The sequence below is a fragment of the Excalfactoria chinensis genome, chromosome 23, assembly GCF_039878825.1.
Source record: "Excalfactoria chinensis isolate bCotChi1 chromosome 23, bCotChi1.hap2, whole genome shotgun sequence".
Taxonomy (NCBI): domain Eukaryota; kingdom Metazoa; phylum Chordata; class Aves; order Galliformes; family Phasianidae; genus Excalfactoria; species Excalfactoria chinensis.
The window spans coordinates 1,491,736-1,503,907 of NC_092847.1; the positions used below are offsets into that span (position 1 = coordinate 1,491,736).

Genomic DNA, 12,172 nt, shown 5'->3' on the forward strand with positions numbered 1-12,172 from the left:
GAAAAGAGTGTCTTCCCTTGTTTTGATCAGGATACGAGTCTGGTTAAGAACTGATGGGACTCAGAGTGACTCCTTCCATGGCTTGTTCCCTTGTGGTGACCCAGGGCTGCAGATATAGCTCAGTGTGGGTATTGCTGAGTTTCTGAGATGGACACAGATGGGATATTCCCTCCGCCTTTAGGGAAAAGTGCAATATCAAGTGATTTTTCCCCTCATTTGAAAAGCTGAAGACAGACGTGGTTTGCTGCAGGTTTAGGTTTATGGGGACACCCTGTGGTGCTGCATGTTGGGACTGAGTGTGTGTTTATTGCTGACCAACAAGTCTTGGGGTTCGCTGTGACCAGGAGCTGATGATCAGTTCTGGGAGGTGGAAGCAGGGGGAGCAGAGCATGAGGGGCCTGGGAACACTGGCTCCCAAGTCCCAGCACTAGGAGCTTCATCTGTTGCTTAGTTGGAGGTAACACTATTAAAGTACTTGGGACTGAGGTGTGATGTGAGCAGCAGGTTGGGCTTGGAGAATTCTGCACTTCGACACCCTCTCCTTGTGCAAAGCACGAGAAGCAGCGATACAAGTACAAATAGGCACTTTTTTTAATGGTGAGGAAGGTGAACATGTAACTCATTCTGATTACTTGTTATCTGGTTGAGAAGAGGCCAAAATTTGCTTTGTACTGAGGGACTGAACCCTGAATGAATGCAAGCTCAATGTGGCAAGCAAAACCAAGTGCTCATTTGGGTTTCGGACATTCTCAGCCTGTATTGGTCCAGCTCCAGACAAATAAGTGGAAGAAATCCTGGAAGGAAGGATTTCCTGTAGAGCATCTCAGGATCCATCCTGGGCTGGGTCTTGGCCCCAGGCTGTGCCTTGAGTGCTCTCCCTTCTGCTTGTTATCCAGTGGAGCTCTTATGGCAATTAGCAGCTGTGCTCACCTAGGTGTCAGCAATTATCAATGAGGGAGATGGGTGTGTTATGAGGAGCTGATGTTTTTGCATGTAACACAATTTGCTTAAATTACCTGGGAATCGAAAGGGATTTTTACAGCAGTTTATGCTTTTAAAGCTTAATTGTTGTTATTATTTGTATTTCTTTGCCCTCTCTGTGCCTTTCTGCATCATTACACCGCTGCCTCAGTGCATCCAGCCTGTGCTTTGTGCTGGGAAGAAATAACAGGGGATACGCTTATCTCACAGTTAACTGAGAGAAAAAAAAAAATACACGTTCTTCCCAAATTGAACTAATTCTTGTCATCGGTGTCTCTATACCAAAGGAAAAACACTTCGAGGAAATGTTTACGATCAAATTAGGTGATATTTATCATGCATTTATTTGTCTCGTAGGAGGAAAGCAATCTTCTCTTCCCCTCCCGCACCACTGTGCTCTGTTGCTGTTTGTCTTCTCAGGCTCTGAGCGCCTCTGTTTGCTTCTGCTGCCCCGTGCTTGGGGTTTTGGTCCCCATGTGGCCCCATTCCTGTCCCCCACCTCTGCTTTGTGCCGCTCGGTATGCTCACGGTCTTTTGTTTATTGCAGAGAAACCCCATAACGAAACGTCCTTACGAAATCACACTGACATGTACAGTGGTGAGTCAACAGCAGCTTCTGGAGACCTTCACATTTGTAACCCCCTATGCCTAACCTGACTGACCCAGTGCTAACCCAGTGTGGGCTGCATTGGCAGCGTCCCTATGTACACAGCCCTGATGTGTGCGTGTGGTCCCTTCTGTGCTTTGTCCCCTAAACGTCACATAAACTGGGTTGGGAACAGCCCAGCAGCCCAAATCCTCTCTGAGTTTTGACATCTTAAAATGATTGAGGGCTAAGCTAATTAATTGGATACACCGAGCTCAGCTCAAGAGATATTTGGGCTAATAGGATCAGATCTAAGTGGGAAAGCTGATGGTTGACTCCATCGCCTTGTCCTCCTGATTGAGATACAAGAGCCACCATCCCCCTCTATCTGCATTCAGAAAGAGCACCTGTTGTGCTTGCAGCCAAACATGGACATTGACCACAAGGAGGAAAAATCCAAATATTTGGTTTTCTTAGCCATTCATTTCTCTGGAGGTTGTGGGATCAACGCATCCCCAGGCCATAGAATCATAAAGTCCTTAAGGTTGGAAAAGATCTCTAAGATCACCAAGTCCAACCATCAACCCATCCCCAACATGCCCACTAGCCGTATCCCATCAGCTGTTGTTCTGACACACGACATCACAGCTCCTGGGGGGGTGTTGGGGAGGTGATGAGGTGAAACAGGCAGGTTGGGTCTGCATGGGGGAATGGGGCACGCTGCTGTGAGCATCTCCAGGAACCAATGGGCTTCCCTCTCTGCCCATCTGCCATTTCTTCCCTTCTGTGCCGTGTGAATGTGTGTTCAGGTGGTGCTGAGCAGCTATTGGCCTCTTGGTTTTTGTCTTTGCTTGAAGCACATGCTTTGGGAGCAAGGGCCAAGTCCTTGCTGCCTCAAAAAGGTTGAGATTAGCCAGATCTTACATTGTTGTGTGGGTTTCTTGCAAAACACAGGGATTTCTCCCTTATTCTTTGCTTCTACAATGGGACAACATTCCCTGATGGAGTTGGGGTTTGGGTGAGAGGTTCCTCTGCAAGTTCTGACTGTGAAGCAGAACTGGAGGAAGTGGGGACAGCAAATGGGCTGGGCACGGTCTGCAACGCTCATAGAAATGGCTTTGAAACGAGCAAAATTAACACCAGTGTGAATTCCATGGGAGGCAAATGGGAGGAGATGGCCTCCCTGGTGGGCACACAGTGGTGGGATCTCTTCTAAACACAACATGCAGCTCCTCCAAGCAAAGAGCAGCATGGATGGTTGTGTTGTGGAAGGAATGCCTTCATGCTCTGGTCTCTGCAGTCCTCATGGGTTGGGGGGGGGGTTGCTGTGCAGATTGGGGTGCCTTTATCTCCTGCTGCATTGGTGTGTTCAGGGAGAAGGGAGGTGAATGTCAGCCAGGGAGATAAAAGGTCTAAAATGATTAACTGGGAATTTTATTAGCTGAAGTTCATCAGCTTTTTATGGCAAGTCTTTTGTCCTTTTTTACCTGTGCAAACCTTGACGTTGTCAAGCTGGTGACGGGGCAGGAGGCGAGAGATGGATGCACATATTTCCTATTATTGCCTTTAGCAGAAATAATCTGCTGGTTGATGTACAGCTTGATGTACTGTCAGGTTGGGATGTTGGGGAAGGGACACGTGGCGGTTTCTGGAATACCCCTTTTGCAGTCCAATTCCACAGAGGTGGGGGCAGCAGCAGTGATATATCGGAAGCAGAGCACATTTTTGAGCCCTGCTTCCAATAAATAGCCATAGAATTTATTCTTCCAGTCCGTTCCACCCAAGCGGAGGAGTGAGATGTTGCTGTTTGACAGCTTCCAGCTGCAGTGCCATGAGATCAGAGCTGGAACCTCTGCCCCAAATCGTTGCTGGCCGCTCCCCATTAGGAACAGCAAAATATTTACTCATAGTGCTGTGCTAAGGCAAAGCTTATCAGCTAAGCACTGTTGTCTTTAGGTTTATTAAACAAGTGGATAGCATACTAATTTATCTCCCTTATGTTTTAATGTTCATCATTAATATGTGGCTCGTAAAATTCAGCTTGCGCTGCTGCTTATCTCTTCTCGTTATGCCCCAAGTAAATGGTTCTTGTCAGCAGTGAGTCATATGGCCCACACACATGGGCTACAGGTTGCTGATGGATAAAGGCCCATATTTGCTTATAAAAAGACTGATAAACACAGACCTGAAATCTCAGCACTGATCTGCAAGGTATTACATTGGTGGTGATCCTAACCAGGAAAACCAGCATCTCCAAAGCAGGCGAGCAAACAGCAGCACGCCTGCCCCTGGTAATCCATTAATCAAGTAATTAACTAACCCTCTGATGAGCACCTCCTGCTGCTAACCTGTGGGTGTGTGGGAGCAGAGTGGTGCGTGAGTGTGGCTGCTCCCCAGTGATGCGGAGTCAGTCTGAAGGCATGGGTTCCTTCCCGTTGATTTATTACTATTATTAATCTTAATTTCTCTTGAGGGGCCTGGTCACGAGCTTTTCCTGATTGAGTTGCAAAAACAGTCTCTGCTCTCTCTCTCCCCTGTTTCTTCCCAGCCCTTTTCTTTGTATCAGAGCTCAGGCAGAAGTTTCCCAAACGGCTTATTTGGCTAATAAAGCCAGATGGAAAGGGCCCCGAGAGCCCGCTCCTGCCCCAGGGTGGGCTTTCCTCAAATCTCTTATTTGCCCAAATAGATTGTGTCAATCCCACCCATCTCACCCCACATCCTAATCCCATAACCTCCATCTCTGCTACTGCTGCTTTCAAGCCCATCTCATCCCACGCTGTCCTCGCTGATCCAAATGTAATGATTCCATTTATTAATGGAAGCTATTCCATTAATAATCTTTTTTTTTCTCTCACAAAGAGACCTCCACTGTGTGTATCTGTAGGGACCCATCTTGTCTCTCCCCTAGTTGTCTCCCATTAAACTTTCCAGTCCCGTCCTGATGTCTTCAGCTCTGCTCCATCCCCAGATCACTCCATCCTTCCAGACCCATCAGCTCCCAGTAAGAGTAGGAACCCATGTGGTTCTGCTAGAGCTCCGGGATCCTACATCCCATGGGGATCTCCATGGCTCAGCTGTTTCATGTACCCTTCTTGTGCCCATTTCTCACTATTGTCCTTCACTAAGTGTTCTGTCCATCAGTATCTCCATGTCTCATCTGATTCCAGCCCCGTGCTGGAGGTAGGGTGAGCAGGGTTGGCACTGCCCTGCTGGGGATCTGGGCTCTCATGGTGCCCCATCCCCATGGTTCTGCTCCCCCATCCCATCCTTTTTCTTCTGTCTTCTCCCTGCCTGCCAAGCATCTTCTTTCCACTATGTCTTTTTACCTTAAAAAATGACTTTAAGCCCTCCTCTAGTTTCCAGGTATATTTCTGGGTGAGTCCCGTTGTTGAACCCTTCCAATGCTGCAGAGAAGGAGAATTTAAAAGTGCTCTGTTTTTGTGTTTTTGTTGTTGTTTCTCTTTCCTGCTGATCTTAGCCCGAGGGGTAACAGAAACAACACCCAGCTTCATGTACCCATACGGGACCTCCAGCAGCCAGATGGTGCTCCGTGGGGTGGACCTCTTGCTGGAGTGCATTGCATCTGGAGTGTACGTACCACGATGGGAGCGGGTGATCAGCAGCAGCCCTGTTGCTCTCATAGCTTTAACGTTGAATTGCTGGTGCAAATACCTCTGGGGGAGCATGCCCTTCGTTTCCTATTAACTACTATTAACAGTGTTCCCATAACTTACTGAGGGGGTAGGAGCATGAAAGCAGACAGGAGAGCTGAGTTCTGCAGCGCTGCTCAGAGCAAGATGTATCTTCAGATACTTGCTGTCCAAAGATGATATTTTTCTTACAGCGAGTTGCAGATCTCTTGGATGACCCTTTGCCACACTGTATTAAGTGCAAATGAGGATGTTTGTAGTTTAGCTGCTGTGTACCAGTAGAAGTGTCCTAGGCATGGGGTGGGACTTTGGCAGCACTTCCCAACCTCAAGGTAGGACACGAATCCCACTCCTCACCATCTGGTGATGCTCAGGTCCTGGTAGAGGGGCTGTGGTAGGTAAGAGGGTAGCCCAGAGGTCTTTCTCCTTGGGTTTAGAAGGGTTCTAAGTGCAGGATTTGTCTTAGGAAAGTTGTTCTTGTCTTGCAAGAGCATTTATTTCCTTCTCTCTCCTCAGACCAGCACCAGACATTATGTGGTTCAAGAAAGGAGGTGAGCTCCCAGCAGGCAAAACCAAGATGGAAAACTTTAACAAGGCCCTTCGTATCTCCAATGTCTCAGAGGAAGACTCTGGGGAGTATTTCTGCCTGGCATCCAACAAGATGGGCAGCATCCGCCACACGATCTCGGTGAGAGTGAAGGGTACGTCACTTTTACCTCACCGTCTCCTTCACTTTCACAGCCAGAAACTGAGAGGGGAGTGTGGGATCTCTGGAGGCCAACTGCTCCAGTTTGCTCTGTGTGTAACTATTCCATTTGTGTATCTTAAAGCTGCCCCATATTGGCTGGATGAGCCACAGAATCTCATTTTGGCCCCTGGTGAGGACGGCAGGTTGGTGTGTCGAGCCAATGGGAACCCCAAGCCTTCAATCCAGTGGTTGGTGAATGGAGAGCCCATTGAAGGTGAGCCAGGAAGAGTCTGCACCTCCTATGTGAAAACATAGCCAAGGGTCTCATGGCTGATCATGGAAGCCAGAGCTGCCAATGCAGTTTTGGCTTGTCTAAGTCATGGCCAGTTAAGCCATGTCTCTGGAGGCACATAACATGCTCTTTATCTGGGCTGATATGGAAATATGTGTAATAAAATGTAGGGTCTTGTGAGTTTTAATTTAAAATTTAATGGAATCTGTCCTTTCTGTCTTTCTTCTTTTGAAGGTTCTCCACCCAACCCAAGCAGAGAGGTGACTGGAGATACCATTGTGTTTCGAGACACGCAGATTGGCAGCAGTGCTGTGTACCAATGCAATGCTTCCAACGAGCACGGCTACCTCCTTGCCAATGCCTTTGTCAGTGTCCTGGGTAGGTGCCTGTGTGGACAGGTGAGCCCTAGTGCATGTGAATGAGGAAGGAAACTCCCTCAAAGGAAGTGACCATCAGAATCCAGTACTATGTCAGCTCATGAAATGTTTTTCTATGCAGAATGATGGTTAATACTTCCATTCTTGTGGGAGATGAATGCCCTGTACTTAAATTTCCTTGCAAGTTATCCCTATATCCTCTGTGCTGTTAGCTATTCTGATAATGACTTATATGGATTCGTGGCCTCTGCAGTGGGGCTTCAGGATGAAAGTTAGTGGTCGTATGCCAGCAAAGCAAGGGTGAGCCAGCGCTGTTGGAGCTGAGAGGGAAGCTGTTTCACAGAGTGAGGTTGGAAAGGGGATAGAAAAGCTCTATTAAGTCTTGAGAACCTCACTGTAGAGTCATAAAGCCTCATAGATTTGATAAGGCTGGAGAAGACCACTAAGAGCATCATGGCCTTTCATTCAGTAGCTGTCACCTTTGATGCTTGCAGATGTGCCACCACGGATACTGGCCCCTCGCAACCAGCTCATCAAAGTCATCCAGTACAACAGGACCAGGCTGGATTGCCCCTTTTTTGGCTCACCCATCCCCACCCTGCGATGGTAAGGATTGTAACACATCCCCTGCCCACCCACGGGGCTGGGAAGGCGGTTTCCTGCTCTTTCTTCCCTTACAACAGTACTTTGTATGGCTGTGAGGTTTAAGAACGGCCAGGGGAACATGCTGGATGGAGGGAACTACAAAGCACATGAAAACGGGAGCTTGGAGATGAGCATGGCTCGGAAGGAGGATCAGGGCATCTACACCTGTGTTGCCACCAACATCCTGGGCAAAGTGGAGGCCCAGGTTCGCCTGGAAGTCAAAGGTAGGAGCACAACGAGTTCAAGAGCAAAAGATGCTCTTGGGTCATCTGAATCTTGCAGCTTGAGTTTTGAGGTGCCATAAGCACTGCAAAAAGAAACACAAAAGATTGGGAATAACCGATGGCACAAAAACATCCTCAGGAACATTTCCTTTTTTCCCCATTGAGCAAAGACTGTTTGCTGAGTGAATAGTTGGTATTTTTTCACGGATCACCATGAATTCATGGCTTGTTGTATTAGTTTGTTTGCAAGCATCTGTATCAGAGGTGGTTTAGAGGCAAGCAGCTGTCGTGCATGCTTGTCCCTCCCGAGTGACACCACCCTGAAGCTTTGATCGAGTTCCAAGCTGACATGCTGATACTTCCTTTGGGTTGCTTTGCAGACCCCACCAGGATTGTGAGAGGCCCTGAAGATCAGGTGGTGAAGAGGGGCTCCATGCCTCGCCTGCACTGCCGCGTGAAGCACGACCCAACATTGAAGCTTACGGTCACCTGGCTGAAGGACGACGCTCCTCTCTACATTGGGAACAGGTCTGTGATGAATACTTCCATCTGTCTTCTCATCAGGATTTTTATTCCCCCACTGTGAGCTGTTTCAGGAGGCACCGGGGATAATAAGGACAAACACTGAGTTCCCATCTGGGCGACAAGGGCTGTTCTTGATACTTGTAATATTATTAGCTGAGGATAATACTGAGGCTGCCTAGCAGTTAAAATTGACTTACCAGTAAATCAAGACATTGATCTTAGGCTTTATTTACAGATATTTTAGGACATCTTGATAAAAACAGGCGGGTTAATAACAAGCTACTCCAATCCAAAATTAATGTTTATCTGTTGCCAGTGGTGCGGCTGTAATTTCCTTTCCACAGCCCGAATCACTTCGTGTGAAATAATGAGATGTCATCACAGGATATGAGCTGGTCAGAGGTCAGCCTGCTTTCCCACAAGTGTGACTCTTCCATATAAATACCAGAGCAAATTCACTGATTCTTTAGAAGATGAGGTTTCTGGGAATAACTCAATGAATCCCCAGCTGATAAAACCTTCAGGCCGGAGAAGCGCCTCCTCTTCTCTTTGGGCCCTTTTTTGTGTATTTTATCAGAGAACAGCTCGACTTCAATGATTCTCTTAGGAACAGCTGTGTGATCATTGCTTTCATCCCTTTAAGGATGAAGAAAGAAGATGATGGTCTGACAATATATGGAGTGGCTGAGAAGGACCAGGGTGACTATACCTGCGTGGCCAGCACAGAGCTGGACAAGGACTCAGCAAAAGCCTACCTCACTGTGCTAGGTAAAGCTGTCCTCTCAGTGCACACAGTGCTCCATTGGTGCTGCAAGAGGTTGATTTCACACCAAAAAGGGTGATCTATGGGCACAGGGACGTTCTCTAAAGCAGAGATGATGCTCAGTTGCTGGCAGAGGAATTGATAGGTTGCTACAGGACTGGGCACGGATGTACAGCCCAACCTCAGCCTCGCTTAATGCTGTTGGATATGAGTTGAAGGAAACTTGCATTTGATGCAAAAAGTAGTTATTATATAAGGCAAAAAATATTCAAATGTGGCTGTTGAAGCTTGGTGAGAGCAGCCCTACATTTGCAAGTGAACTTATGTGAATCTCATGGTGCTGTCAAACAGGGGATGAGTGAACTGCTCCCAGCCTTGCAGAACCCCATCCTTTTCAACATAAGGCATGACAAACCCCAAACCCATCCTCCATACCCATTCACTACCAGATCTACCCTGAAAACCTCCCAAATCTATCAGTCCCTGCTCTTGACTCCTTCCATTGTGGAGGAGGAACTCTGTTTTTAGTGGTGCCCCAACCCAATGGCGATGCTGGCATAGACCCACACTACCATACCAGAGCAGGAATGCAGTACAAATCCCATACCCCTAATAATATGACTGGGTTTAATTTGTTCCCCTTCCTCTTCCCTTAATAGCTCATTAACTTTCTAATAGAAACATGAAAGAAGGTGTGCAGAGCTGGGGGTCTCTGGGGGAAGGATCTGTTCTCTCTGGTCCCCCAGTGGGATCTGTGACTGTGTATGACTTCATATTTACCAGGTTCTCCTTTCAGCACCCAAGCTTAATGACTAAACTAACACCGTTAACAGCCAATGTCTTACCTTGCAGCAACCCCTGCTAACCGTTTGAGAGAGTTACCTAAAGGTAATCATCACTAATTCATTTGGTTTATTTTCTTTTGGGAGTTGATTTGGTTTTTTTTTTTGCCTTGCCAATAACTCCAGCCGAAAATCAAGGTGTAACAGTTGAGCATGCTGGGAAATGGTGCTTCCATGTCCAGCTCAAGCTGCCTTCAAACACCCACCCAGATGGCCATGAGTAGAAATGTGACATCTCGTTCTGTGACATCTAGGATGGTGACAATTCTAGAGTGCAAGAATCACCCTATCCATAGATCCATAGCTGCAAATGAGCCCTGAGGGTAGAGAGAATAAATCATGTTGAATCCTTTGACTTTTACCTGGGGATAAGGTGCTGCTGTTACTGTTGTCGCATGAGGTAGTTCTGTGTGTTGTGACAAGACAGTGGAACTGTGCCTAGGTCACAATAATGGAGCACGTATTTTCATTGAGGTTTGGTGTCCTTCCCATTCCCATTTGCAATTACTTTCTGAACAGTTGCCTGTAGTGTGCTGGAAGATCATATACCCTCCTTCTAAGCTGTCTTTGTGCACCCAGCATCAGATAATGTCAGTGCATACAGAGGTAGGGCAGGTTACGAGGCAAGGCACAATTAATATGTGAGCATTTATATGTATGTCTGTATTTAATAACAAAACACATTGAGAGCTGAAGGATGTGAGACATGCTCTTGTGGGTCCAGGCCAGGAGAAGGGGTGGGATTGGATGCTGTTGGGATGTTTCAGACTTATTTGTCTCATTACTTGACCACCAGCGCGACCCGACCGGCCCCGGGACCTGGAGCTGTCAGACCTGGCTGAGAGGAGCGTGAAGCTGACATGGATACCTGGTGATGACAACAACAGCCCCATCACAGGTCAGGGCAGGCCCTATAGCCACAGGTCCTTTGGGGTGTGGGGGAACCTCCTCACGGTGGGTTCGGCTGCGTTCTGATCCCTCCATCCTCCCCTCAGATTACATTGTCCAGTTTGAGGAGGATCGCTTCCAACCCGGCACGTGGCACAACCACTCCAGGTATCCTGGGAATGTCAACTCAGCCGTCCTGAGCCTCTCTCCTTATGTCAACTATCAATTTCGGGTGATTGCAGTGAATGACGTGGGCAGCAGCCTGCCCAGCATGCCCTCAGAACGATACCAGACCAGCGGGGCACGTGAGTAGTGGTCATTGCAGCAGCTTGGGGGTGGATCCCACCATTGCCATCACTTTGGGCTGAGTTTTTCCCCTCATTGGGTATAATCACAGGAAGGTGATGTGCCGGTCCATGCAGTCATGTGCTGGGCTGTGATTATATAAATTGCATCTTAAGGCTCTGAGGGATGTCCTGTGGAGCTGCAGGACTTGAATGGTTTGATTTACCCAGTGGTTCTTCTGGCAGAATCCATTGAATGAAGGCCAGTTTCACCACACAGAGAAGCTTTCTCAAAGAAATCTTTCATCCTTTCTGACCTCAGGAAGCTCTTGGAAAATCAGACTTCCCTGTGCAAAGTGGCCACGAGCAAGAGACATTTTGTTCCAAAACTGCTCATTCATTGCCCACTGCTAAAGCTGGGCAGGAACCCAGGCTTACACCAGAGTAAAGTGTGCCACAGTCCACGACTAAGGCTCAGTCTTTGGTGTGTGCCCAGAGCTTTGTGCATTGGACAATACTTGGGAAAAGTCATATGAGGAAGCTCAGCAGTTTTTGCTGCATTTCTCCATTTGACCTCTGTAGATTCTCTTCTGCAATATCTGCTGGCATCTAGCGTTGGGTTTTGACATTGCTCTTCTTGCTGCGGGTTATTCTAAAGGGTCGGACTTGGCTGCTGGGCTTGCTTCACAATGGGTGTCTTTTAAAGATTTAGGACAGGATTTGGGGAGAGAGGAAGGTTAAAAAAAAAAAAAAGAAGTGAAGGATCCTAAATAAATGGCCTGGTTTTCAAGAGTGCTGGAAAGTCTCGTGTTCCATTAACCTGAATGGGAACTTGAAACTTCTGGAAAATCAGGCCATTAACTTCTGCATGGAAAAGTAGTTCTGACTTGCACCATAAATGGATTTTAACCACATTTCTCAGCATTTCATTGATTTATTTTTTCTCCCAATGTGAATTTCAGGGCCTGAAATTAACCCAACGGGAGTTCAAGGAGCAGGGACCCAAAAAAACAACATGGAGATAACCTGGACGGTGAGTTCTTTGTTCGCAACGATCCAATCTTCTCATTATGGACCCTGATGCTAAGATAGAGCTTAGGATCTCTGGCGTGTGTGATGTATCACACAAAAAACTTAGCTGCCACAAAGGATAAAAGGCTGAAGATACACCTATTGATTGTTAGTGCCAACAAGAAGGCTTGTGATTTAAAAATAGACAAAGAAAAGGTGCTAGATCACTGATGCAGGATGGGGGGAGGGAGGGAATGCTTGCAGAGTCCGCTCCTTTAAGCAAGGACATACAGGGCTCGAAGACAGAGCAGTTCTTGCTTTTCTTGGTCGACCAGTAGGTGTCATCCTCCTATAAGCCAAAGCCTGTTGGTAGAATAGAAATTGCAGTGGGAGTGTGGACTGGGAAATTAATGGAA

General features: G+C 47.4%; 1 protein-coding gene across 26 annotated transcripts in view; it reads left to right on the top strand.

Annotated features, from left to right (window-relative positions):
• NFASC (neurofascin) overlaps positions 1 to 12,172 on the top strand; it is a 94,875-nt gene that overhangs the window by 52,711 nt on the left and 29,992 nt on the right. For 15 of the 26 annotated variants that reach the window (XM_072356173.1, XM_072356166.1, XM_072356180.1 and 12 more), the window contains 13 exons: positions 1,529 to 1,579; positions 5,046 to 5,157; positions 5,734 to 5,918; positions 6,048 to 6,179; positions 6,432 to 6,575; positions 7,069 to 7,180; positions 7,277 to 7,443; positions 7,824 to 7,971; positions 8,612 to 8,736; positions 9,584 to 9,619; positions 10,370 to 10,471; positions 10,569 to 10,766; positions 11,708 to 11,778. In XM_072356173.1, the coding sequence (XP_072212274.1) occupies positions 1,529 to 1,579; positions 5,046 to 5,157; positions 5,734 to 5,918; positions 6,048 to 6,179; positions 6,432 to 6,575; positions 7,069 to 7,180; positions 7,277 to 7,443; positions 7,824 to 7,971; positions 8,612 to 8,736; positions 9,584 to 9,619; positions 10,370 to 10,471; positions 10,569 to 10,766; positions 11,708 to 11,778 (1,583 nt within the window). The remainder of the gene's footprint in view (positions 1 to 1,528; positions 1,580 to 5,045; positions 5,158 to 5,733; positions 5,919 to 6,047; positions 6,180 to 6,431; positions 6,576 to 7,068; positions 7,181 to 7,276; positions 7,444 to 7,823; positions 7,972 to 8,611; positions 8,737 to 9,583; positions 9,620 to 10,369; positions 10,472 to 10,568; positions 10,767 to 11,707; positions 11,779 to 12,172) is intronic. The other 11 variants (XM_072356177.1, XM_072356182.1, XM_072356190.1 and 8 more) reach the window with 2 other exon arrangements.